The 27,301-nt window shown below is 37.7% G+C and overlaps 1 protein-coding gene and 1 long non-coding RNA gene across 2 annotated transcripts in view; one reads left to right on the top strand and one right to left on the bottom strand.

Moving 5' to 3' along the window:
• LOC113484446 overlaps positions 1 to 27,256 on the bottom strand; it is a 35,702-nt gene extending 8,446 nt beyond the window's left edge. Inside the window, exons 1-4 of the long non-coding RNA XR_003399226.1 lie at positions 27,192 to 27,256; positions 11,476 to 11,586; positions 8,698 to 8,792; positions 6,508 to 6,626 (exon numbers count right to left, since the gene is read on the bottom strand). This is a non-coding gene — a long non-coding RNA (uncharacterized LOC113484446). The remainder of the gene's footprint in view (positions 1 to 6,507; positions 6,627 to 8,697; positions 8,793 to 11,475; positions 11,587 to 27,191) is intronic.
• GPT2 (glutamic--pyruvic transaminase 2) lies at positions 9,896 to 26,227 on the top strand. Its single transcript, XM_026856825.1, has 10 exons — positions 9,896 to 9,984; positions 11,455 to 11,563; positions 15,302 to 15,435; positions 17,449 to 17,692; positions 18,450 to 18,529; positions 19,201 to 19,337; positions 20,009 to 20,183; positions 21,001 to 21,156; positions 22,183 to 22,295; positions 23,507 to 26,227. Exons 1-10 carry the CDS (start codon positions 9,952 to 9,954, stop codon positions 23,595 to 23,597), a joined length of 1,272 nt encoding a protein of 423 aa, XP_026712626.1. The 5' UTR covers positions 9,896 to 9,951; the 3' UTR covers positions 23,598 to 26,227.
• Positions 27,257 to 27,301: the final 45 nt, after the last annotated feature.

The following is a 27,301-nucleotide window of genomic DNA, read 5'->3' on the forward strand; positions in this document are numbered from 1 at the left end:
AGGCCCCGCTCCGCTGCCGGCGCCCCCCACTCGCGCCCCTTCCCACGAGAGGCGGGAGAGGCACAAAACAAAGAAACCCGCCCTCCGGCTACTGTTTATCTCGTGTCGCCGATTGCGTAAGGTAAATACGGTATACCCCCATAAAGCAGTGTTTACATTCCTTCAGCCACTTTGGCCCTTTGCTCCAGGCACACGTCCTTCGTGTTATACAAGAGGGTGGCTGACCAGCTTTCATCACGCTGAGGGAGCGTTGAAAGCCTTCCCGAGGACTGTGCAGACAGTGCCTTGGCCGGGGCAGAGAGGCCCCGCTCCAGCCGGCGGTCTCCTGGCAGCGAGATGGAGCCGGGCTGCCCGGGCACCGCTCCGCAGGCTCCCCCGGCACCCCCCCGCCTCGGGGTCTTCCAGAGCCGGGGGGACTGATGCTTTCTGAGGAGACCACCTGATAGCGTGCTGCGCCTTTTCTAGTTGCACAAGTTGAGATGCTTAAGGACAAGAAGCCTTCAGAGCACAGATGCTTGCTCGGTAACGCTGCCCCAAGTTTCAGGTGGTTAGTGCTTCTAGGAGGCTCAGGCGGTAGGTAAAGCCTGATACACGATACTCCCCAGGGTCTGGGCCAAAATGCACTAAATAAAGCATCCAAAACAGTCAGTGCTTACATTTTGTTCTTCATATTCTCCTATTCCTTATCTTAATACAAAGACTTAGCATTGAAAAAAACCCAACCAACCCTTAGTAATGCAGGCATGGCTTTTTGCTTGTTCTGTTCACATCACAGCTTCTTCCCCTGTCAGCATGAGGACTACTTATTTTTGTTTTGAATAAAGCATCTGGCATAGCTACTCCTCTGTGATTTCAAATATTATTCCCTGCCTTCACTGTTTTAGAAAGTCTTGCTAAAATATGATTAGAGATACTGCAAGACCGATTTGATTGGTGTGTAAAGTGCTTTGAACAAAACCAGTGCCATAGCAATGCTAGCGAGATTATTTTAATTCTTTGGTCTTTGTGTTACTGGCTTCCCCCTGTTTTAAGAGGTGAAGCATGTTTTCAGCTCACTGAGTATTATATACATAAATTACGTCTAACTTCTTATTAAAAACAGCTTACTTTTTTTTAGAATTCTACTTTAAAACTTCAGAGTAATGATGGAGATTTCATTTCAGAACATATGTTTTGACTTTTGCCTTAAAACTTGTTTATAAAGGTGTCATTGACTTTATGAAACTAGGTTCTCTCGTGGGTGCATTTTCGAGAGTATAAAATCTTCCGGTGTTCTCTCTGTGTTTGTTTTCAAGTTAACATCACAGGACAGGAGATATTATTTGACAAAACAAATATAATATGACCTTCACTAACTCCTCCCAACTCCCCTGCTTACTTCAATTACCAGCTGAGTCACTGGCAGAGAGAATAATCTTCAGTGCACTTAAAACATGCAAGATCAAGTCATTGCCAATCGTGTTATTAAAATATTGTTACGGCAGTTTTGTGCCCACTTATGTGGCATTTTCCATTTAGAAGTTTTTTTTCTTGAACCAGTTCATGGAATATTATCAATGGCTACCAGCATTCGCAGACATGTGACTGCTCCAAAACAACTAAAGCAAACAAAAGCCTCCCTGTTGGCAGGGAAGGGGGACAATACTACTTCAAAAGCTGACAGTGTATCTGCAGAGAACACTAATCAACTAATCAAAGGAAGCAGCAACGCTCAAGTTACTCAGTCGTCTTCACCTTTCCGATGAAAATACTGTTATTCCTTCTATTGTTTAATCAAATGGTCTGGTAAAGGATACAACCTTGAGTAGTACCTAGGTTCCTCATAACTGAAATACAGTAGGTTATCTAAATGTCTATTTTTTTGTCGAAAATTGACTTCTGTGTGATCACAGGTCAATGGCACTTCCTCATTTACTTTTAATTAAAACTGGACAACTACTTTTTTCATCCTTAGCTCACACAGTGAAGTCAACCACTGCCAGCAGAATTAACATTGCCTGATAAAGAGGCTGAAGTGGTTGTCAGAGAAAGGATTGATGCCCCACAGCATCTCTAGATCCATGATTACTCTTCATTGACAGCAAATGGGTTGTGCCATAGCAACTCTACTACATATGATGGGGAAGTAGCTTTACACAGGCATGAAAGCTTGGACTCCTTAGTATGATGTGGAGGTGCTGAACTGGCTACTGGTAGCAAGAACAGGCAGAGGTGAAGCAATGAAATGTCCACTGGTAAATCTGCATTTGTTCTGTCCTGCCAAGATGCCTTTGAGTCATTTGTTTCTAAACTAAAAGCATCTTAACTGCAAACACTGCCTATTCAGATGCAATAGAGGCTCTCCCTGTTTAAACTTGGTTCAATTCAGTTAGACTTCATACTTTTGTAACTTAAACAACTGTTATGTAGACTATAAAATAGCTACTTGAAGCTGTTTGCACAGTGTGAGGTTTTATCTTCTTTGAGGTTTGTTCTGCTGCCTCAGATTCTGAATAGCAGTTCCTCTGTTATTCTATCTGGCACTTGTTTCCTTTGTATATTAACTGCAAATGATTACACTGGGAGCTGTAACTCCATGGTGCACATAGAAATAAGGACCAAAATGTTATCTGAGAAGTCTCCAACTAGGCAATTAAAGGGATAGTTCTTTAAATAAAAAAGAGGCATTAATTTCATCTGATATCCTCAGGATTAAGTCAGTGGAATTGACAAGTTAGAATACTCTCTGAAAGCAGAATAAGATTGATTGTTCAGGAGTACACATGGGGCATGCTGTACTTGGACTTCTAAATTTTGTTGGCCTGTGACCTGTATTCATGTAGGTGAAAATCGAGGTTTTGATCTACATGAAATTTTTCTGGAAATAAAGAGTGCTGGAAAGAGACTATAGCTGGAAATCTTGATGCAAAATCACTTACTTGAATCACTTTTCTGAATATTTTTTTTTATAATTTTGAAATTGCATCATGCTTCATAAGTGAAAAGTGATTTCTCTTCCCCTTTGCTAACAGTAATCATCCTCTGATTCTGGCTTACTAGGGTGATACAGGGAGAAAGAACTGACTTCAGCCATTTTCCTTGGTGTTGCTGGAAACTTTTTAAAGCAAGCTAGAGCACAGGCGTATTTTAATAAATGATTATACTCTCAACAGAATGTAAACAAGTAAGATCTTTTTTCTCTCACCCCTTTTTAAAGACTTGCTAACAGATGGCCACCGTATCAAGTGTTGACTTTATTTACATTGCAGACTAGAAATTTTAGCCTGAACATGAATTCAATGCAAGAATAATGTGATCTCTGGACAGAGCCCTTCTCTTTACTTAACCAGTAATAACAAGCTAGCTTTACCTTTACATAGGCAGCACACATACCTGATTTGTTACTTTGTATTCATGCTAATTTTAACTGACCTTGTTATGGAAAGTCCCTTCATATCTGTTACTCTGACATCTCTCTCCACTTACACTCCTTTTTTTTCCCATTTCCCGTTTAGGTTTTACATAATGTCAAGTTCTGTCAGGTTAAATTGGCCCACACATAAATTGCAAAGCATGTGCATATTAAACAGCATTTTATGATCCACAAATCAACTCAGGTAAGCTTGGAAACTGTGCCTGGCTAGTATAAATCACACAACATTAGGTCCCTGTTCAAAACTTTCAGGTTACTGAAACAGAATTGTAGGGCAGAAAAAGGTAGAGGGATGGTATGCAGAGATATATTGGTACCATGTAGAAAGTTCCTTCAGATCAGCACAGGTGGTTAGCATACTCCACCATGGGTCTGGAACTGCGTGCCCTTAATGGCAATACACAGTCTCTACACATTGAAGCCCATTTTTTTCTGAACAGCCACTGTAGTCTGAATTACTTTTGCAGTAAAAGTACACTCATCTACCGTGTCCATGTTTTTCATTTGCGTAACTATTGCAAATAGGTTCCTGTTGCATGTTTACTCTTCAAGTCACTGGTTCACTCCCAACATTTCTGTTTAGATAAAACTACCAAAATCTCTTTTACTTACATGGCTATAATCTCAGGTGGCTTCTGCTAAAGCATTTTGACTAAAAGATAGTAGAGTTTTTTTTGTTTTTTTTTTTTAACTAATTCTTCAGGCTTTTAAATTGAATAGAGAAAGGCTTTTAAATTGAATTGAGAAAATTCTGACAGAATCCAGACTTAATTGTAAATGTGAGTTGACTGTGTCCCTGGGAGTTGTGGAAAGATAAAACACAGTTTAGACAATGACATGCAGAAATATAATTTGACATGCCAAAAAAAGATACAAGATTGACTGGTACACCCAGTAATGAAAGATGTTAAGTTTAAATTACCATCCTATAATTTTCTGCTTTGAATACGTGACTCTGTGCACACTAAGAAAGTATCTTCCAGGCAAAAGCATTTGACCTCATTAAGACAGAACTGTGGTTCCTCAGTTGCCTGTACATGTTGTATACAGAAGCCAATCTGTAGTAAAAGCCATGGTTTTTAACAGGGTGAAAACTACTGCAGATGAAGATGAAAGAAAATCAGTTTTAAGAGTATGATTACTGAAATCATATGTTCAGAAGCACACAGTCCACAAGATCCAGTTATTCGATCTTTTCTTGTTGCATACAGTAGCAAAATCTATTCCAAAATAGCTATTTTCCAATAGGTCTTCAAGTTGAGAGGGTTCTAATGTCTAATCTTCTTTTAATAAGCATTATTTTAATTCTATTGTTTACAGTCACATTAAAATCTAGGGCACTCTTCATATAGGTAAAATTTCTAAATGCAAATGCACTCTGAACAATGTATAAGGCAAAAGCAGTTTGAGGACAACTCCTGTTCTGTAATCCCCAAATCAGATCTGCCAATTAATGGTCAACTGCACTGATTTTCTTATCTGATATCAGGGGGCATGCAAGTCATCACTGCCATTTCAAGTCAAAATCCAGAATTTGCCTTCTCCTTCCTTCCAACAACAGTTCATGTCAGCTTGAATTACACATGCATAACACAAACTCAAAGCCTTACTTTGTGGTAAGCAGGTCAGGTTTGTTTTTCTGCTGTGAGCTGTTTTAATAAAAAGATTGGAATGCTAATTCAGGCCTTCAAGTCCCTATTAGTTAAGGGCCTCTGGGTAGTGCTTTCTTGGCCTTCTGAGAGAGGGGAAAAAAAAAACCAAGCAAGCAACTTGGCTGCTACAGTGTAGATCTCAACTATGGTGAAATGTTTGGTTTTGCCAGCTCTCTTATTATACAGTTTGTCTGTGCAAGTCACAGCAAAAACAGACTAGCATGATGTTTCATAGTGTGATGTTATTGCCTGATAACCATCAAAAGGAGGCACAAAGCAATGGCAATGAAAAAATGAAAAGCAGCAGCCAAGAGTGGACAAATTCTGAAATTCAGAAATAGTTGAAATACCATGTCATTCTGGGATTAAAAGCACCTCACATTTTCATGGCCTCCTCAAGGGAACCCTTTTCAATTATTTCCAATTGTTACCAAATCCAAATCACACAAACTACAGACTGAGGATTTTCTGTGGAAATTTGATGAAGATTTTAGCAAAGACAGCTTTAGGTTACTTTGCACCCTTCTTCACTCTTTCTGGGGACAGTGTTATTTCACAATTTGCCATCATTCTTAGATGGCACCATCGTAAAGGGAACCTCCAGGCATACTAAAACTCCTGAGAGTCAAAACCAGCTCCTGGCAGTACATTGCCTTCATGTTCTTTGGGATAGTGTATGTTCTGGCATCACATGGTTTCTCTGATCAAATAATTCTCCCAACACTTCTTGCATGGTGACTCTCTCCTTGAGAGAGAGCTCATCATTTCATACTGTACTTGTTACCTGCCGAGTTTCTTGAGGCCATGGGTATGTCTAGGGGAATAGGAAGCTTCTCCAAATCTGGTTAGCAATGTAAAGTTTTGTACTGAATCTGCACTAATAAATTCTGGTTCATATATGAAAATCCCTTCTCCCAACTTTGTGTGATATTTAGAACACAGTTGTTAGAATAATCCTGTCTGATCAGCTTCAGGTTTCAGAGGCTTTTCATCTGGTCTTTTAAAAGACTGCATTTCCTCTGAGAAGAGGAGAGTGACAGAAGTAACTGCTGAAGGAAGTAATTTCCAAAGAGCTTATTCCAAATCTGTGAAGATTCTTTTATTCCATTAAAATCCTTTCATTATCAAGAAGACAGCAACTGAAAAAAAATTAACACATTTTTATATTTTCTGCTTTACATCTGAATTTGAAAGTGCAAGATGGCTTCTTCAGCTTTAAAAATGGCTACTACAATTAGTCCCTTTGCTAACAATTTCAAAAGAATGGCAAAAGATTGGCTTTGTTCCTAAGATGAAGATGAATTATGTTGTTAGGACAGTGTGACGTGCTACCAAAGGCAGAAGGCTGTAGCAGTGGTTGTTTTATAGGGCTGGGGATTGTTTTTTCTTCTTGATGTGGTTCATACCCTCTTCAAGAGACTTGAGTATCAATATGGTACTTACTGCTCCCGAGTTTGTTATTAGAGCTCCTGTTCTGCAAGCTTCTCTTTTCCAAATCTCCGCCTGCTGGCAGAGGCCAATTACAATCCAGTCAGACTGCTCCTGGAACACACCTTGAAAGTCTGCCCATAGTGAGACAGAGAGAGAGAGAATACAGGAGAGAGTATGAGAGAGAGAATGTATGAGAGAAAACATGAGAGAGGGAGAAGAAGGGGCTGGGGGGCACAGCTCTCCATCACTAGAAGAAAGCAAAACAATTCCAATGGCCTAGTTTCTGTTCCCTCTGTATGTTCCTTGGCTTGCCAGCGACTTAAATTGTCTCAGCACAGGCATGTTGCTGACATGGTCAAAGACTGCTTAGCCTTCTGCAGTGAAATAAATCTTGCCCTAACAAATGATGTCCTGTCACAGCACTCTTCCTGCTGTTCTACAACCTGATGTTGAGGTTACCAACATCCCATTCACACTTCTTCCTTTCATACAGATCTTTTCATAGAATTTCCAAAAAGTATTTGACATTAATCTTCCTTTGGATACCCATGCACACCAGTGCCATCACCGTAGCAGAAACCCTGATACAAGTAACAGTGACTAATGCCAATCTGTCTTAAGGATTTAAGCAGAGTTCCACCCTGAACTCCTCTGCAGAGTCATAGACACTGTCTAGACTTCCCTTGATGCCAGCTTCTGATATTCTTGCTTTGAAACTTTTAACTCATTAGCATTCGACACTTGTTCTTGCCTGTTACTGTTGCCTGTTCCTTCTTTCTGAAATGGTAAGATGTGACATTTTGTTCTGGAGAAATCAAAACTAAATCTGAACAACTTTGATATTCCTTCTTTCCATAGAAAGACTAGAAATCAAGACACAAAAAAAAAAAAGAGAAAAAAAACAAGTAGTCATAACAATTTTTTTCTAGATTTCACTTCACCTCATGAAGACAGTTCTGAACAATTGCTGATATTAACTCATTGTCAGAGAAGGCAAAGGCCCCAGTTATTTAAAAGCATTTCTCTTTTGAAAGACAAAAAGGGCAACAGCTCTTGTAGCTGAGACCAAGAAAAAGACAAGTTAGTCAAGAGGACTGGCCTTTAAGCAGGTATGTGGGAGCAGTGTGTACAACACAGAAAGCCTAACTGTTCCTTCTCTACCAGGATTTTACTGTCAGATAATTGTTATGTACGTTTTGCTATTTTCTCCACATCAGTCATTTCAGTAGCAAAGGTATGGGTGGTGTTTATGGAGTAGAGGATGATTATACATTTGCAGTTGATGCCCAAAGGCAGCGATGGCATAAACACTGAGTTTGGCAGTAGCAGATATCTAGATGGCATCAGTGCTAATAAGCTACAACATTATTTTCAATAAACCTGACAGAGACACCAAAAAGGATTGCTACCTTTGTTGCAAAGGCTGTACCACTATAAAAACTACAAAGGTACATTCTGAAATGCAGGGTACCTTTCAGCATTTCACTAATTAAAGAAGCAACTATTTTTTTATCACAGATCACAACAGTGTTTGTGTGCAAAAGGCTTCTAATTTGTCTAGCATGTTTATTTTATCTTGTTAGGGGTTTCACTTGCTCTGGTTTTAATCTGGTAAAACAGGGTATTTCTGGTCCACCTTACTGCTGAGAACTGCAGTGCTTTTTTAGACTGCCTTCTTAAGGCATGCCTTATTCTTTAACAAATTTGTATTACTGTGCAAATCCAGCGAGACTGCTTCAGTTTGCTGTAAGAACCAAATGCAACCAAAATCTGTGGGAATTTTTCTTAATTTCATGCAAATTGAATTTGTTTTCTTTCTACATGTATCTTTATTTTCCTGTTTATTTGTAAATTGGAATGAAACAATGTTGTGCTACCAATGGACTCCTCTTATTTAGGCACTTAGATCAGCAAAGATAAAAGCAAAGGACATGAGTGAGTCAGTGTGTCACTTTTAATTACTTTAAGTGAACTCTTTTTTCAATTCCTGCTAAATTTAAGGCCATATAAAATTGACACTTTTGAGTGAGGATGATGTAAGTCCAATTGTATTGTTTTAATGCCATTTCTAACTACCTATTTAATTTCAAAAGAAAATATCACTTATATGATGGACTGGATCTGTAGTGGGGATTTGAGTCACATTAGCACATAACCTCTCAGCCACATTATGCAGCTGTAAACCTCCAAATCTTGACATACCTGGAAATTTTTATTCCTGGTGACTACTGATATTTTGGTCATTGTTATCTTTGCACATCAGGGTTCCAGTCTGTCACTGAAGTCCAACATATAATCTATGGTAGAAAAGCAAAAATTAGTTAAGGCTTGCAAGACATATATTTTATATCCAAAGCCAATAACTTGCTGTAAATACAATACATAGGCCAGGAAGAGGCTTTGTGAGTTCAGCCACAGCCAGAGCAGGTTTGTTGTACAGAAAACTAACTGGTCGAATTTTGCAGTGCACTAGTCCATGTGAAAATTCTGTCACTGTTAGAAGGCCTCCCTAATATCTCTCATACTTAAATACACATTAGAAAAGCTATAAGTTTGTTTTTGCCTACCTCATTTATTCTTCTTGTAATGTTGGGCTGTACTTTCAGTCGATCTTTTTTATTTAAATCAATGGTGGTTTCTTCTACCAGTCAGTTCATTTCCTTTTTTACCTTATTTTTCTTTTTTAAAGAGCTGTGATTGCTAATCAACATTCATCAACTGTTTTCCCTCTGTTCTCATGATGTATTCAGTTCCTCACAGGAAAAATGGCTGTCTGTTCAGATTTCAGAGATTAGGAAGCTTTTAAATATTCATGGTGATTATTTAGCACTTATACTGTTTATCATATACAGCCTCACTATGATATACTTTGTATAACATCTGTATATGGAAAAGTGGGGTCATCACACAATGGATATTTAAATTGAAAATAAATAAGCAAGCAGTATCTTTACTCTTTTTACTCTAAAAAGTACTAAAGGTCTTGAGGTTTCTTTTGTTGGTGAGTTTCTCACATGTCCTCAAATCTTTTTAGCTTCTTGACTGATGCATCCCTCCCAGAGGTGTATCAAACAAGTTGCTCTAATACCGACAAGTCAAAATGCCTTTCTTTAATCTTTTCTATTTCAACATGTAGTTTCTAGGCAAGTCAATCTCTTACTTGTAGCTAGCAGAAGAAAAAGTCAGCCTCTCATTTTAAAATGTGTCACATTCAGCATCATTTTTGTAAAGCATTTAAGATTTACAGGCAGTATTGTATAAGAAATGCATTAAGCTTTACGTTAAACACTCTGAGATTAGGCACTGTTTGGTTACAGCCATATGACAGATACCAAAAAAGAGGAATTCTTTATCATCTACTTCAGCCCTAACAATACATTGTGAATTATCTCTTTCAAGGGAATCAAAAAACCTTTTACTGAAGTAATTAAAGCCAACATTGGAGATGCACATGCAATGGGACAGAGGCCAATCACCTTCCTCCGTCAGGTAAGAATATTATAAAATATTATTCTTGATTTTTTGTTAGATTACCAAGAATGCCTTAAAGTCTGTCTGATATGTGTATTAGTATAAATTATTCCCTACATGCACTTAGACTTACAATTGTTCTTTTGTAAAGAATTACAAATTTTGATTTCGGAGGTGAAGTCTTAAGATGGAGTCTAAGTCGCCTGGCTTCCTGAGTGTCCTCTTTCAACACAGTAGCTTTCCTTACTTTTCAGATCATTTCCCATCCGTACTGCCACTTCTCCTCTGTTGTCAGTCTGCACATTCATTATCAATAACGCACTTCAAAAAAAGGAAGTGTTTGTCTTTAAATAAAAAAGCAAATGCCTTTCTTCATCTGACAGATCTGTACGCAGCTGGGTGCAACTAGTTGTACTGTTGCTGATTTTGCACATTTTACCTCTGGGCAAGCTAACTGGTAGGTTAACTTTTAGGAAAGATTACAACAAAATCCACATTTGTATGTTATTTCTAAAACACAAACTAGTATTACGCTATTTACTGAGCATCCCCTACACATGTAAAATCCTCAGTCTATAATAATGTAAATTCAGTGAGTTGCAGGACAAACTGAAGCTGTATCAGACTGGGGGTCCAGGTGATGGAGATTATAAATTTGAGCTATACATCAAAGTGTCAGCAAACTAGGAAGACCAGAGCTTCTTACAAATTATTCAGATCTAACGTTATTAAAGAAAATACTGGGTAAATGGGAAATCCTTTCTCTCCATGACTGTGTGCACACAGTGAATTAATTCTTCACTCACTGTTCCACAAGATGACAACATCCGTATTACACATGTAAGTATAAAAATTTAGCTGATCTCAAGCAAGACCTCTAGATTCTTTGTGTCTTACATTCCTTCATAAACTTAATTCTGCTAGGTCATGTTTCTACTTTTACTACGTCCTATATCACCACTTCTTTTTTAATTAAATATTTCCCACAAGTTCAAAATTAGTAACAACTATAAGTTATTTTGGGGAAGGATTATTAGAACATGCAACTGGGACTTCAAAATTTGATCGTATTTCTCAGTTCTGCTCCATATTTAAACTCTTGATTTCTTGTCAATAAAATGGGCTAGTAATACACAAAGAGTGGAGGATATAGGTGCTCAGAGATAACACATGAATAATTGTGTTTTACTGTATTCACACTATGCATAACTCACATGGACCCCAATCTTCACCGTCCATAGCACAAATAGTTAATAATTCTATAACTGTTTATATCAGCAGAACTTAGAACCTGGTAAGATTTCTTCACTTCTATAAGCACTACCCTTAAAAAAGCAACTGTAAACTCTTCATCAATAACCTTTGTTTGAAATTAGCTAGTATTAGCGATCTCCATTTCCAAGAAGAGTTAACAGTAATAATTTAATTAAATATAAAATTAAAATAACCATTGACAAGTGGCCAATTTACATTTTTTTGGCACTCTAGGTAGTGGCACTGTGTACATACCCAAACCTGTTGGACAGTCCAAGTTTTCCAGAAGATGCCAAAAAGCGAGCCAGACGGATCTTGCAGGGTTGTGGAGGAAACAGCTTAGGTAAGCGTCTGTTTCAATTGCTCCTGTTGGTATCAGAATCAACAAAGGTAGTTTCAAGATCTGCAGTGCTGAAATTTCTTAATTGTGTTTTATATGATTACAAGTCAAATGGGAGATGACCTAGGGCAAAATGATCGGGGGAGGGTTTATGGTGTGGCCTACTGATAAGCAGTGACTAACAGCACAAATTTTTTACGAGACTTGTCACAGAAGAGGATAAGATGAGGATCATACAGTTATGGAGCCCTCATCACAATAACATCTAGGCATAACCCTAAACAGAATGCTGAGCTTTGTATTAGAAAAGTAAGTGGCAGAGAGCACTAGTGAAGCTTTGTTACTGCTCTTATGACATCTGTTAATCCTGGGCTCTGACAGCTATGTCTCCTGCTACGTCTAGGTGGGGCTGTTTACAGTTTTATCATCTTGAGATTCTTCTCTGCCAAGGACTCTACTGTCCCTGTAATGATGGTATCAACAAACAATATATATCCATCTCAGCTGATCTAGTTCACAGACCTGTATTTTAATTTTGAACCATCAGTCCCAGTATGTTTGTCAGAATATGAACTGGGGTATCAGAAACTCAGGTACCAAGGCAATAATGCTCTGCAAAGGGAAAGCTACACAGCTGAAAGGTGGAAGTTTTTTACTTAGCTGAGATAGTTTTAACTGAAGATGTCAATGCCCTATTCCTCCAAGGTAAAATAATAACCCTTGAAAGAACTAAAGGACTCTATTCTTCAACAACTGTTCCTGCAAGAGTATACATATAACATACAGATAAATAAGTACAAACTTTGCATATTGAGTAGAGAGGAAATGGAAGAGACAAAATTCTTTATGATCTAGCAATTGTATTGCCTACTTGTACCTGGGAAACGCCACTAGAATTTCTGCTCTGGAGATAGTATTACAGCTGCTGGGTACAGCAAAGAGTCTGGCACACTTAATTCTTCTTTCAGGTACGCCAACAGTGACATTTCAGAGTATGTATTAGAGTAAGTGGCATATTGCTTAATCTTTGTGATTGCAGTGCCTATGTGCACTGGCATATTTTCAGAGTAGGTGCTGTGAAACTTAATAAAATAAACAAAACCTCAATAGTTGGTTATGTTAGCAGTATTTCAGCTTTGGACTATTCCTAACAATGCAGCCTAATACAGAACGTATTTTATCTTCACCTTTTTTGCATTGGTTTTGTTTCTATATGTAGAACACTAAAAATACATTTATCAAAACTGAGAAGTTCCTCTAGCTCCATGAATTCCTTTCCTGGCTTACTTTGTAACAATTAATTCACATAGTACTAGTTGTCATGTAAGAGTTACTGGGGATACATCTGAATTTTGCCTCAATCTTTCTTTGTAGTGATTTTCAAATCAGGGACATGCTAAGAGTTCTCAGAATGCTGGCTCTGGGCCCCGTGCTGGAGTGAAATGAAAGGAATTCAGCCTCGCATGATATTTCAGAAATATATTAACTCTACAAAATCCCCTTTTCAGCAGAAGATCACATATTCAAGTATTTTGCGTTAGTTCAGTAGACGTTGAGGAAGTAGGGCTGAAACAGTTGTAATATTCAAATAAGATGATAATTCTAAATACACCCTTTTAATTTCAGTAGATAAATTGGTAACTGGAGTCTAAACAATTTTTTTTCTGATATATATATATATTTCTTGATATATATCTCTCAAAACATTATATATCATAATTATGATATATATATTCCCATTGCTCTAAATTCCTGAAAACTAAACCTACTGTAAACCTTACTGATCTGCTCTACTGATTTATGCCTTCTCTCCACCCTCCCTGTCTCCAGTATCAAGTATCAGCCCCTACTCTTGACCTCAGTTGCTCATCAGCCTCTGCACAGCACTCCATAAACACGTGGTCTGAGGCAAGTGGATGTGCAGATGACTGGAAGTTACTCCTATCGCTTTGTTAGTCTGACAACTTACTTCATGGCTGAGAAGGAGAAATTGGCTTTCTTGGGAAAAAGCAAAGGTCAAAAACTGATCTCTCCATGCAGCTTTAAGTGCTGCGTTGTGTACTAATAAAATCTTATTTTCAAAAAATTTGTCAATCCAACACAGAAGTGGCTTCACTACATATGGTCAAGCTATTTGAAGTGTTGTACCCACATCTATACCAGCCTATGTAAATGTATTAATTACAGAGTTAATATGAATGTCTTGACCTCTGGGTATGAACTAGAATAACCTCACCTCCAATGAATGTTCATTTGGCAAAACCCTATTCATAGTAATGAGTCTTGCTACTCCCAGACCATCTGTGTAGGCTCATATATGTCCTCAGCTTCTGTTGTGTTCAAATACTCTGGGATTCCTTTGACATCAGTAACTTTGTACGTGGGATAACTGTCATATCTTTCCAGGCAGTTGAGAAACTTACCCTTCTCCTATATATAAAAATATGTAATATATGCATGTGCAGCTTTTTGGGTTGGGTTTATTTGCATCCTGCAGTGTGAACAGATGGGTGCTAGTCAAAGCTTTCAGTTGAGTACAATTAAGTGTAGAAGACCTGAAAACTGAATTCAGGTTTTCCGTATACCCTCACCGAGTCACGGGATGCAGCCCTCAGAAGGCTGCACAAGACAGAACGACAGCTTAGGTTAGTTCTCCTACGTTAACAGTAGCTTCCTAGCTGTGGTCAAAGGCCCATATATAGACCCAGTACAACTTTTAGTCCCGTAAAAGTAAACATTCAGGACATCAGGAACTTGGTGCCCTGAATTACCATTTTGTCCTATGCAGTTGTGCAGTACTTGCAAAGGTTGTCTTTATAAATCATGCTTTCACAGAAGTATTATCATGCAGACTGCTAGCATATAACTTGAGTGATGAGAGTTAAGTCTGGCACAATTATTCCACTCCACCCAACAAGCAAAGAAGATTCTGCAGCTTCATGACAGTGTTCTAAATTAGATGTACATTTGTCACTTCATTGTCCATCACTCTCAGGCTTCATAGCTTGAATCCATTCCTCACCTTGGCTTAGGCTTATTTTTACTCTTTAATTATTGCACACACTCAGTTATGATGCCCAGAGGCATCTAACATCTTACTTTATTTAAGATTATTAGTTGTGCTCTGTAAACTGCACATGAAGCTTATAGATTGGGGTGATCCTAGATGTTTCTGCTATAAGTAACTGAAATGCAGTTATGGGAGATGCTGTAGGGAGAGAGAGCAGCAGTTTACAATATTTTTTTGCATTTCAGACTGTGGGAGAAAATGGTATTATATTATCTTCATATTGCAAATAGAAATCTTATTTTTGTCATGGATTTGAAGACATTTTCCTTTCTATTGCACATGCTACTTCTCTTCCTTATTCCCATTACTTAAATAGGTGTTGGCTGATACTCTGAAGTGGTTTTCAACATAAAGAAAGCAACTAGGAGATAGTCAAAATGAGATTGCTGTCCCAGTTTGCAAAGTGGCCTTCAAATACTACTTTTTACCAATTCAGTACACTATTTTTGTATTTTAGTAATACTTATTATATTTGCCTAATTTCAGAATGAATTCTTTTACTCTGTGAACAGACCCTTTCCTACTCCTTGGAAAAAAAAAAACAATCCTGGGGATCCAAAGCCCTCATATACAAACTACTTGATACAATACTAGCTCAGGAGTTTTACTAGCAAACATAACATCTGATGTTCATTATACTCAATTCTCATCTCATTCTCTATTTTTCACAGGATCTTACAGTGCCAGTCAAGGTATAAATTGCATCCGTGAAGATGTTGCTTCATACATTGAGAGAAGAGATGGAGGGGTCCCTGCAGATCCAGATAACATATATCTTACCACTGGGGCAAGTGATGGTATTGCTGTAAGTGTTAAAATTAAACCTGTCTCATCTTTGTATAAACTATAATTTACCAGTTACCTTTGGAAATATAAATCTCTGTTGAACATCTGGTCTCACAAACTCCTGTGAGTTTGATCTAACAGATACTGAAGTCACATTAAGTGGATATCCAATACACCCAATTATGTGGATGTAAGATGCCAGCTAAGAAACAGGTGTATGGAGACAAAGTCTCTCAATTTACATTAACTTGTGCCTTTTGTAAAGGTAGTATAACTACATAGGTAGCTAAATACAAATTTAGGAGATTCACACCATTCAGACTAAATGATGGTGTCCTCAGTGGTAAAGATACATAAGCATTGAAGACTAGAGGGTATGAATCTGTAGCAGAGAGAAGAGGGAATGACCTCGAGATGAGAAGTCTCAGCAGCTCTTCTTTCTAGTAAACTCTCTGCTACTGCAGATTAATGCCAGTGAAAATTCCAGAGATCTATTTCAGTAGCCAGGTTGTTTGGGAAAAACTTCAGGTTTTGGCTTCAACCAAGGTTCAGTGATGGTCCTCAGTTAAGACAGGAATTACTGTCTCTATTAGATTTTTCCTTTACATAGACACATTTACTGATATTACAACTAGCAGGTCTTTGCTTTTATTAAGGCAGCCTTTTATTGCTCGTTTGTAAAATTGTTTTGTTTTTTTTTTTAAATGACATCTAGTGGCAGAGTGCAGAATGACAATGTTCTGACATGAACAGTTCTCCAGATGTCCTTAGTGAATTGGCTTTCCAGAGTTATGATGCCAAGTGCTGTAGTGGCAGCTGGTCAGGAATGGCAGCGTAGCATATCAGATCTGTACCATGCTTATTTGATCGAGTCAGTGATGGAAGGTACAACGAGTCTCATTATTTGGCACTTCCAGGATAAGACAACTATTGTTTCATAACTTGGGGGACAGAGGGTGTTAAAGACTTTGTAAATGTGCATTTGGTCCTGATTATACACTTTGGATGCTTGGTGTTTTTAAACTGGTGGTGGGTACAAAATTATGTTGATTATAAATCATTATCTTAGCAGCTGAGTTAGTATGTGATGAGGGGCACAGAAAGGCAGATTTTGTTCTAGAACCAATGAGAAACTTAAAGGATACCACTGTTATATCTGAAGAGATATTTTTGTCTTTACACTATCAATTACATGTTGATAAGGATGCCTGCTTTGATTGCACCTGTACTTCAGAGTTCTCCATTTAAAAATGCAAGGAATATCTCCACTTCCAGCACCAAATGCACTCTTTTATTCAATTCACATGTAAAAAGCCTCCACATAGATGCACACAGACACACAGCCATTGGGCACAATCCTCTGGACTGACCTTAGCAAAAGATCATTCTGTCTGCATCTTCTGGGCATAACCTACACATGATACATTACATTTCCATCCAAAGTTACATGCGGACTTTTGGTTTCTTCTATTGCTTGAAAATGAAACCATAATGTGAGTCCCTAGCTTTGTTCCCACCTGGCCACAACTGCTCCTAATCTAAAATAGGTCTCTCTGTTCCAAAGGAGAACCTCCACAGGCCCCAGCTCTCATTTCTGGTTTTGTTTATTGGCCGCTTGTGTTTAGTGAGAGAAAATGAGTAGAAGGCAACAAGCAACAACTAGTTGAGGCTTCTTTGCTTACAGCTGAACACAGTAGAAAAACAATGATCTTGATGTTCCTGTTTCCAACCTTCCCTCTAGCCTTGTGCTCAGAATACTTTCCCTAAATTCTGCAGTTGATCAGACATGATCTTTAGAAGCTGTGACATGCAGAGGAATTCCATTAAGCTGAGTTAGACCATCCTCACTCAGCCAGTAAAGTAACTTGAAATAAATAAATGCCCTTTGATATGAGAAAATTTCTGTATGCGCCTAGAATAGAAATCTACTTTAACTCCAGATTATTTAGGAAGGAAGATCAGTAACTTATTATAGAGTATACTATTAATTCTGGTGTGTGACTTTTTTTTTTAATTCCTACTTTTTCACCAGACAATTTTAAAGATCCTGGTCTCAGGAGGTGGAAAATCCCGAACAGGAGTGATGATCCCTATACCACAGTATCCCTTATATTCTGCAGCCATATCTGAACTAGATGCCATCCAAGTGAACTACTATTTGGATGAAGAAAATTGCTGGGCTCTAGATGTGAATGAACTTCGCCGTTCCTTGAATGAAGCTAAGGCATATTGCAATCCAAAAGTCCTCTGCATCATCAACCCCGGAAATCCCACAGGTCTATAGCAATTTTGTTTAATGGATGAGTTTTAAGACCATTTTTCTTCCCCCCTCTTTCATTCATTTGACATTGCAGGCAAATCTTAAATACATATCAAATATATAAAGCTGCATGCTAGAGATGAGTGCTCTAAGTAGGATAGTATGTCATACCTTTAGAAACTTATTTTCAACAACATGGAACTCCAGGGATTTGGATCCACTTCACTGGATCCCATTTGAAGCCACTGCTTCCATTGAACTTTTGCAGACTTGTGGAATGACTTTCAATCACTTTTGGTCTTTATCAAGGATCTTGTCTCTGACATGGCCTCTAGCCTCTGAGAGGCAATGACTATGGATACACTTTAAACTCAGTGGCAACCACTGCCTCCTTCAGAAGAATTTAGGGGTTTGAGTAGATGAGGTTGATTAATGAGAAACTAGCTGCCACTAAACCATCATGCATGTGAGTATTTCAAATGATCAGTTAGACACAGAGTACTCTTAGTAAGTTATTGATTGATTATTGTATCTCACACTTTGTTTGAGATGGACTAAGTTACCTTGAACCATCATTCCTCAAAAAATGTTCCTTAATTTCACACTCAGTGAATTGAGTTCTAAAATTCAGTAGCACTTTTCTGAGGAAGAGGGTTATCTCATTGAAAAACTAGTAGTCTAACTAGGTCTGGGCAAAAAGATTTGTGTATATATATATATATATATATATATGCTCCACTAATTTTCTTCTTGCTTTAAAAATCAAACTGTAGGACAGGTGCAAAACAGAAAGTGCATTGAAGATGTGATACACTTTGCCTGGGAAGAGAAACTTTTTCTTCTGGCTGATGAGGTAATGGAATATTCTGTTCTCTCAAAAGCATAGCTAAGAGTATGCATACGAGGTGTAATTTTGTTCCATGTGTGATATTGGTATTTTTTAAGTACAGGGAGCAGATTCTCTGTTACCATATTAAGACACGAACAAACATGCAAGATTCTTAATATCAGAAGATTAATATGAGACATGGCTTGACCTGGATTTGAACTAGAAAGTGTAGGGGACACAAGCAAGGAGACACAAGGAAGAATTTTGCTGAAAATGACCTAAAAACCTTTGTGATACGCAGAATCACAGAATCATCTTGGTTGGAAAGACCTTGAAGATCATCTAGTCCAACCATTAACCTAACACAGATCATTCTCAAGTCCTTGGTCCACACAACTGGTCAGACCACTTCAAATGAAAGAAACAGAAGGAAAAGCAGTTTAAACATACAAGTAAAGGTTAAATTATAGGAAGGAGCTCACTGTTCTTCCAAAGGCTAAACTATTAACTAAGGCCACATGAGATAAAATGTATCATTACAGTAATTATTACTTAACAAAGAACCTTGTGTCTTCTAAGGGCTTTAAGGTTTGAGTGTTACCACTCTTTCTTCAGTTCAGATCTAGCTCTCTAAAAGGCCATCTTTTATCCTTAGTCGGGGGAACAGAGCACATTAATGTCTTCTGACTGTTCAGGTTTACCAGGACAATGTGTACTCTGAAGGATGCCAGTTTCATTCTTTCAAAAAGATTCTGTATGAGATGGGACCTGAGTACTATAACAATGTTGAGCTGGCCTCTTTTCACTCCACCTCTAAGGGATACATGGGCGAGTAAGTCTGTTTTTTATTTCATCTTCCTCATTAATCTGGTTGGACAGCCATTTCATATTAGTGACCAGAAGGTAATCACTAAAAACTTTAAGGAAAAGGAAAACGAGCATTTAAAGCACAGAGTAATGGATTAGTTCAGTGGTTTTGAAAGTACCGAATAATAAGTGTATTTATTTCAGACACCTGATGCCTCAGTTCCACAAAGGTGAAATCCTACAGTCCTAAACTGGACGTGTGATAACGGAAAATATAGTCTCCAGCATTCAAGGGAACAGCTCAAGAATCACTGGGACGTTTGATATTAAAGATGTTTGGGTTTGATTCTTTTGGGGAGGAAGAGATGGAAGAAAAAGAATTTCCTGATTAAGTCAATGCTGCTATGGCCATATGCTCTTGTTCTGAAGAGCAAACAATCCAAGTTAATCGTTAATTTGCCTAACAGGAAAGCTGCATGTACATGATTTTCTCTGTATGGGATACTAGGGCTTAATGACATATCATTTAGTTCCATCTTACATCATTATCAGTATAGCAGCTGTTTCAACAGCCTGTGTATTACATATTGTAAGATCCTCATTAATTGTTTTTCCATTTCTGCAGTTATTTTTATTGCTTTTCCAGCATTTATACACTTGAGGTTGACCAGTCTTTTCTGTTCACTTTAATTACAGATGTGGCTACAGAGGTGGTTACATGGAAGTCATTAACTTGCACCCAGAAATTAAAGGACAGCTTGTTAAACTGCTTTCTGTTCGCCTTTGTCCTCCAGTCTCAGGACAAGCAGCAATGGACATTGTAGTTAATCCTCCAGTACCTGGAGAAGAATCTTACTCACAGTTCATAAAGGTCAGCAATAACATGCTTGTTCTTTTGTGCATTTCCTAAACCTATCCTAAGTATTGTGAACTCAAAATATGCACAGAGACCAGACTTCTTCCCTTTCTTCTGGGATGATCCCGTAGTAACACCAATTTACAGAAATATGCAGGGTATTTAAAATTAACTCAATATGACTACCTTTAAAAATATTTTTTATTCTTTTCATGGTTTCTTTGTTTAGGAGCCAAAAAAAGCTAAGAAGGCATTATCAAATCAGCTTTCTTGCTGACTGAACTTTTCTCCTGTGTTTAGCATGAAAAAAGAATTACTAAATAAGATTTGTTTTTACTAGAATCTAAACAGGAATGTAAGTTCAAATACAGTTATAAAATCAGCCTTGTTCTTAGGTATCCAGTGCCTCTATATACTGAATAACATGGTATTCTCTGTTAAAGTATACATATAGTCTCTCACTTGTAAAAATGAAACTAGATCCGGCTTAAGAAATTACAGTATTAAGTCAGATCAAAGGTTCAGCTAACATGGTCTCTAAAAATAACCAAGAATGGATGCTCAGAAGGAAGAATGTAAGAAGAAGGCATGCAGATAGAGTTCTACAGGTTGTTGTCTGTCTACAACACTTTGTAGCTGTGTCCTGCTAATGCCTTTTTGCATTGCTGTCTTTAAGAGTATGACTGGAATTAGGAACATTGTTTGCTCTAATAGCGCAGCAAAGCCCTAGAAGTGCTTAATTCAGGGAAGGCTTCTTCAAGATTCATAGTTTTCTCCGGTGTTTTTATTGCCACTTTAAATATGACAAACTGAACACCTTCCTTTTAAACAGGAGAAAGAGTCTGTTTTGAACAATCTTGCCAAAAAAGCCAAACTAACAGAAGACATGTTTAACAAGGTGCCAGGAATTCACTGCAATCCTCTTCAAGGAGCTATGTATGCTTTCCCACGGATCTTTATTCCTTCCAAAGCCATTGAAGAAGCAAAGGTCAGTCAGTCATTTTTACCCCAGTCCATTTTAACCTTCACACACTTGTGCCTGCCACTTCTAATGATGAATTTTTATTCCAGAGATAGAGTAAGGTCATGTAGTTACAAAAGCAGTACTTCATTGACTACGTATGATCTTAAATATAACATGACCTTTATTTTAAGAGAGGAAAACAAAACAGAGCATTTCATCACAGTGGTAAGGCTTCCAGGTTGAGAATGTTAGGTGAGCAAGTAGCTAGACCTCTGCAAATTCCAAATTGCTGCCCATGCCTGGGTTAGGTAGGCCAGCATATGCGAGGGGGATTGTGAATGGCAGTGTGCTACCAACCCTGCAAAAGAAGCCCCATTCAGCAAGTGTAGGAAAGAGGTGGGGAGGTTTCCTTACAAATTTTACTTCTCCACAATACATTTTTGTATTTAGAGCAGTAAGCTATATTACTAAATGACAAGTCTTTTTGATCCTAACTAGAGCTCTATTACCTAATGTGTAATATTAATTTTTGTAAAGGGAATTTTACCAACATAGCTGAGGACAAAAATAGGGCTGTTTTTCATCTGATTATTTGATTAGGCATATAACCTGCATGTATTTACGAACTTCCTTAGTTAATAATCAAGGGACTTTCTAGTCAGCAGGTAATTCAGGGGAAAAAAATAGTAACTGCCAACAGAACTGGAACACACAGCTCTCTCAATTTCATCTTGTCAAATGTCAGTGACTTACTTACATTTTTGTAAGTAAAATTTTTGACAAAAAATTACAAGCAAGTCAAGGAGAAAACAAAAAATATCGAAACCCTTTCTTCTGAAGCATTTTGTGTAGGTTCTTCAGCCTTGTTTCTCCACAAAGTAGTTATTTAATTCACAGTGCGTCCCATTAGCAATTCTTCTTCATCTTCTTTAGTAAACAGAATAAGAAACTAATAATCTAAGATAAGGTTTCAGGAAGAAAAACAGTTATGGAATTCTATATATCTGGAATATTTTGACTTCAATAATTCCAAAGCATCTGTTCCCTTAGGCTCATAAAATGGCACCCGATATGTTCTATTGCATGAAACTTCTGGAGGAGACCGGAATATGTGTTGTACCTGGAAGTGGATTCGGCCAAAGAGAAGGAAGCTACCATTTCAGGTACAATTTCTGTTTTTTTAAAAATCAAATTAATTGTAATAAGTACCATCCCAGTACTTCCTCTTCTGATTAAATACAAGGAATTTTATGTCAGTTTATGTTGTCTCACGTTCTACTGGCCATTTTCTGTGGACTGACAGCTAGGTCAAAGACATGTTCTGCTAGATGAGCTATTCAGTTTTTTATGGTTTTCACAGCTTGCTGACATTCTGTTTTTATACACTGACATTTGAAATGCTTTCTCCACAAACACAAATAATAATAATAGCTGATACTCTAAGCTTAAAGTTGGCTAAGGCATTACAAAAATTGCCCCGCTTTCTTCTGGGGGAAAGGGGGGATTAAACAGTGTTTCCATATGAAGAAACTGCATGAAAAATACAGTATCTTCCCTGTAAATCTCCTCCTTAAACATGCTGAATAACTATTCATTTTACTAAAACAAGATACTGGACTAAATCTTCTAATACCAAAACTGTAAACATAAAGTCTATTGCTTTTGCTTCCAATAAACAGCACTTCACTCCTGCAAGGTACTGATAGCTAGTATTTATCATGGCATTTAGATCTGAAGCAACAACAGAGGGTACCTTTAGCCATGATAGGTCTGCGGCAGGTCTGCGGTATCTGGGTCCATGCAGCTCCAGAAAAAAACTAGTGTGAGTCCATTCCTGTACCAGTGTGGGAAAAACATTTTGTTCTGTAGGTCTTGCATGCAGTCTTGCATACATACTCAACATGATTTTCAGGTTATGCAGAAGAAGGAAGAAAGAGACTAACAACTGCAGTGTGGGATGTTGCATTGTTTTAATGCTTCTGAGTTAAGATTTCAGTTCAGAAAGAAATGTACATTTACTCATAACTGCCTGCACCTAAAGATCAAAAAACTGGGTGTAATTTCACATAATTGCCCCCAAAATAGAAACTGAATTGCTGTTATTTCTTACTGATAACCTTCTTTACCAGTCAACAGAAAATAACAATTCTTGAATTCCTGTATATTAACCAATGGAAACAAATCGCTCCAATAGTATAGTTCAATTAAAGCAAAAATGCAGAAAAGAGAATCACATCAAAACAGATATTAAGCTTAACACGTTACTCACTGTGCCCTGAGAGTAATCAAGATTTGTGCAAAGATCACAGTTTAGTTTGTTTTGAAGATAATGTGAGTTGTTTTGGTTTTTTTTTCTTTAAATATTATTTTTCAGAATGACCATTCTTCCTCCAGTAGAAAAGCTGAAGATCCTACTGGAGAAAGTGAAAGACTTCCACATAAAGTTTCTTGAAAAATATGCATGAAACTACTGTGGCTTTTTCCCCTCACCCCGTCCCCTTCAAGGCGAATGCAGAAAATGAACAAAGATGTGCTGAGAATGTGCTGTTCATCTAATTTAACTAAATTCAAAATAGATAGAACGAATCTCAGATACTGCTACAACTCACTGGGCTATTAAATTTAATGTCTGGTATAGAAGACATTGCTACACCAACATTTCTGAAAGGGGAAGGGGAGAATGTGAAGAAAGCAGTGAGAAGAAAGAGACGGTAAATGATTTTGTGCCTTGATTGGAAGTTACATTCATGAACTTTGACTCAATAGGTTGGGGAAGGAAGTTGCTCATTAAAAGTACTACTGTTGTGTGGTTTTTTTACAAAACAGAAATGCCAAGAACAATTGTTTAGCTAGGAACATGTTTCCCATCTTAAAATTCTACTCAAAAAAAATTCAAAAGCCTACATTATAAGTATTGTTTGGTTTCATTGTTGTTGTTGTTGTTAAGTATGAAGTGTTCTCCAAATCTAAATAAGCATGTAGGTACAGCGTGCTTATTTAAAAAAATATCTTTAGCAGATGTGTGCAGATAAGTTTGAACTTCTGTTAAAAAGAAATCCTGCCATCACAGCCTAATCTGAGTGGAATATACAGTTTACATCAGAGGAATGAACATGGTGTCTGCCTGAACCCTATTTTTATGAAACTGAAATATAATGAGGAATATTAGCTTCTTATTCCTATGCTATTCAACACATTATCCCAGCATAAGATAAGAGCACTGAATGCTTCCTCTCACGACTCTGTAAGGCTCCTGTTAACTCACATCTCTATATACGGAACATGGTAAGTTCCTGTTTCAAAGCAGGTGTGAGTGCTATCAATCCTTTGAAGTAGGGCAAAATACAACACTATTTCAGAATCACTTTATCTATGAAGAACATTTATTTGGAACCACATAACTGAGCGACCTGTTAGCTGGCCAAAATCCAGCTTGAACTGGCAAGGACTAACAAATGTTGTTACCAGGAGATAGGCTGGGGGTGGTTTCTAATGAAAGAAAAGGTATTTAAAAGGAAAATGTCTTGCACCAAGCATAAAGATAATGATAGTACAGCTCACACATAAATCTTCCACAGTCATACTGCTGGCTGAATGATCCTGGGTGCTTATTAAAACCCAGCTAAACAAGGTTGCTATCTAGGAGTACAGCTGTAGTACTCTACTAATCTATGCCAGTTTCCCTGCACAACGAAATAAGGCTTCTCTCTAGAACTGGAAGCTGGACACCTTCTGCTAGCACTGATAAAGGACTGAAGGAACATAGCTTCCAGTATTCAACCATGAAAGCATTAGCATTTGTTAGGTTTAGGCTCAACTTTACAAAGTTTATTCATTAAGAATATCTCATTTAGTCTAGTCATTAAGTTATTATTTACAAGTAAACTCATATTAATGTCTACTAGCACTTTGTTAGGCTGCCTTTGTAGCTGGTTCAACATCCTATGCTGATCCAGGTTACTAAAGCCAAGGGCTAGAGAATCACCATATAGAATATGTGCCAATCTGTTATGTGTGGAAGACAAGAGATGTTGCCAATAATTGTCCTTGCAACAGCAGCTACTAGCCTATGACATACCGTTAGCAGCTGGTGTACTGCTCACAGTTCCTTAATGAAGTCTGTGAGAAGAATTTAGTACTTCTTAATCACCTACCAGTGGTCACAGGTTCATAAATGAAAATGGTACGCTGTTACACAAAGTTACTATGGAGGCTTGGAAAAAAAAAAAATTATACTTTTATCCTTGGAGAAATGGACTTCTTGGAGGACAGCAGACTGAGAACACTTATGTTGCTACTATCCATTGATAAATACAATCTTTTCTCTGTTAGCAGTCTCTACTTGGCATCCTTAATATGCACTAATAAAAAAAATCCAGAAAGCAAAACTGTAGTGAGAGGTCAGAATATTGATGTAAAAATAAGACAAACAGCACTTTCCTATTCTAGGAATGTGTCCAAATCAGATCTGGCTTTGGACTCATAATGCAGTGTAGATTGAAGCTAAGATCTAACAATGGAAGTTAGAATATTTTTTTATATTTTTGTAACTACAGCTTTTTCATGGGGTAGTATTTGTAATTAATAAGTCAATAGATTTTATATTTGCCTTGCATTTGCACCTGATACTTCTGGAAAAAAAAATGTAAAGGTTTACAAGTTTCTAATGATAATTTACAGGTGTGAAAGGCTTTTTGTTTTAAGTCAGGACAGCAATTCTTACACTTTTAAATCAAATTATAATGGCATAAACTCATTTTTTTCTAAACATTCTATTATGGTGCCTTTTATGTTTCTGACATTATAAGGGATAACACTTTGTTCTTGATGCATCTCATATGGAAGGGTGGTGATTTCTATTGTCCATCCACAATATTTGTATGTACTGTGATAAGGTTAATGTGCATTTTTGTGGAACAATCCTGTAAAGCTCAGAAAAGAGGCTTATTTTCAATGTCTTCAAAATATTTCATTAATAACAGACAATCCTTACTTTCAAATGCATGCTTCTAGGTTTGATTTTCCTACAGGTGCTCCTTATAATGGTATTTCAGATGTATGAGACTTCCAAATAATAAAGCACATGTTAAAAAAAAAAAAAAGGCTTATAGTCCTCCATTTCCTATGTCAATGAAGCAACACTTGCTGGATTGCACTATAAGGCATTTAACTTTATCTTCAGACTAGGACTTACTTTAATCCAGATATATATCTATATACATATATATGCATATCCCAGCGTCACTAAAAGAAAGCAAAAGCATGCTAAGCACCACTAAAAAAAAAAAAAAAAAAAAAAAAAAAAAAAAAAAAAAAAAAAAAAGGTTACTCTCTTCTTTGTATCAGGTATTTAGGTATTTGAGTGTTTTCTGGAGCAGAAAGATTTACCTGGGTTTTTGGGGGAGTAGGTTGGTTGTTTTATAAACAAGAACATGGTCCGATTGAAAATGGTTATATTATGAACTGTCAGATTTTTTACAGTTTTTGAGTGACATAGGCTGTCCCATCTGGATCAGTAGATAAGGATACTGTGCCAGATACGTGATACAGAAAAAGCTACTAACTTCAACATCGACTTGCTTTGCAACATCAACTACATACACTGTGTGAAAACCACTAGTGTTTTAAACCATTATCTAAATTACATTTGACACAGTTCCCTGGTCAACAAAGAATACAGGTTTGATCATTTGTACAAAACCTAAGATACTCATACCTCTGGTGTGATTTTTGATTTGGATGTATGAAGATTGTTTCTGCAAGGAATTCTATTTTTAAGGATACATCTTTATAGATTCAGTACTATGTGCAGTCCTGCCTTTCTGAAGTTCCACGTTGTTACATGTCTATTAAATCCTCTCTTGGCCTGATCAGAGTTTACATGGCCTGTGACCATTTGCATCAGGCAGACCGGGTTACTGCCTCTGCTAGCTCTGAAGCGCTGCGTATTCCAAACACTGAACAGCTGAACTGCTAAAACCAAGCCAGGCTCTGAAGCAAGGTCCTTCCCACACAGCAAGAAGGTTTCCCAGTGCCTGCCCAAACCCTGGCAGCACAACCCCGGGGATGAGAGCCGACACCTGCCCTGCCGCAGCTCCCCCGGGGCCGAGGTCAGCAGCGGCCGCTCCAAAGCGACGAGGGAAAAGGCCCAGTTAATTCAGCGGCGCCC

The sequence above is a fragment of the Athene cunicularia genome, assembly GCF_003259725.1.
Source record: "Athene cunicularia isolate RWA chromosome 11 unlocalized genomic scaffold, athCun1 chr11_part1, whole genome shotgun sequence".
In the NCBI taxonomy this organism is placed as follows: domain Eukaryota; kingdom Metazoa; phylum Chordata; class Aves; order Strigiformes; family Strigidae; genus Athene; species Athene cunicularia.

Excerpts from the sequence above, each read along its gene's own strand:
- GPT2 (XM_026856825.1), top strand. The coding sequence starts at position 9,952 with ATGGGACAGAGGCCAATCACCTTCCTCCGTCAG. Across the intron at positions 18,530-19,200 it reads TTTTTCTTCTGGCTGATGAG|GTTTACCAGGACAATGTGTA; the intron begins GTAATGGAATAT and ends CTGACTGTTCAG. Across the intron at positions 19,338-20,008 it reads TCTAAGGGATACATGGGCGA|ATGTGGCTACAGAGGTGGTT; the intron begins GTAAGTCTGTTT and ends CTTTAATTACAG.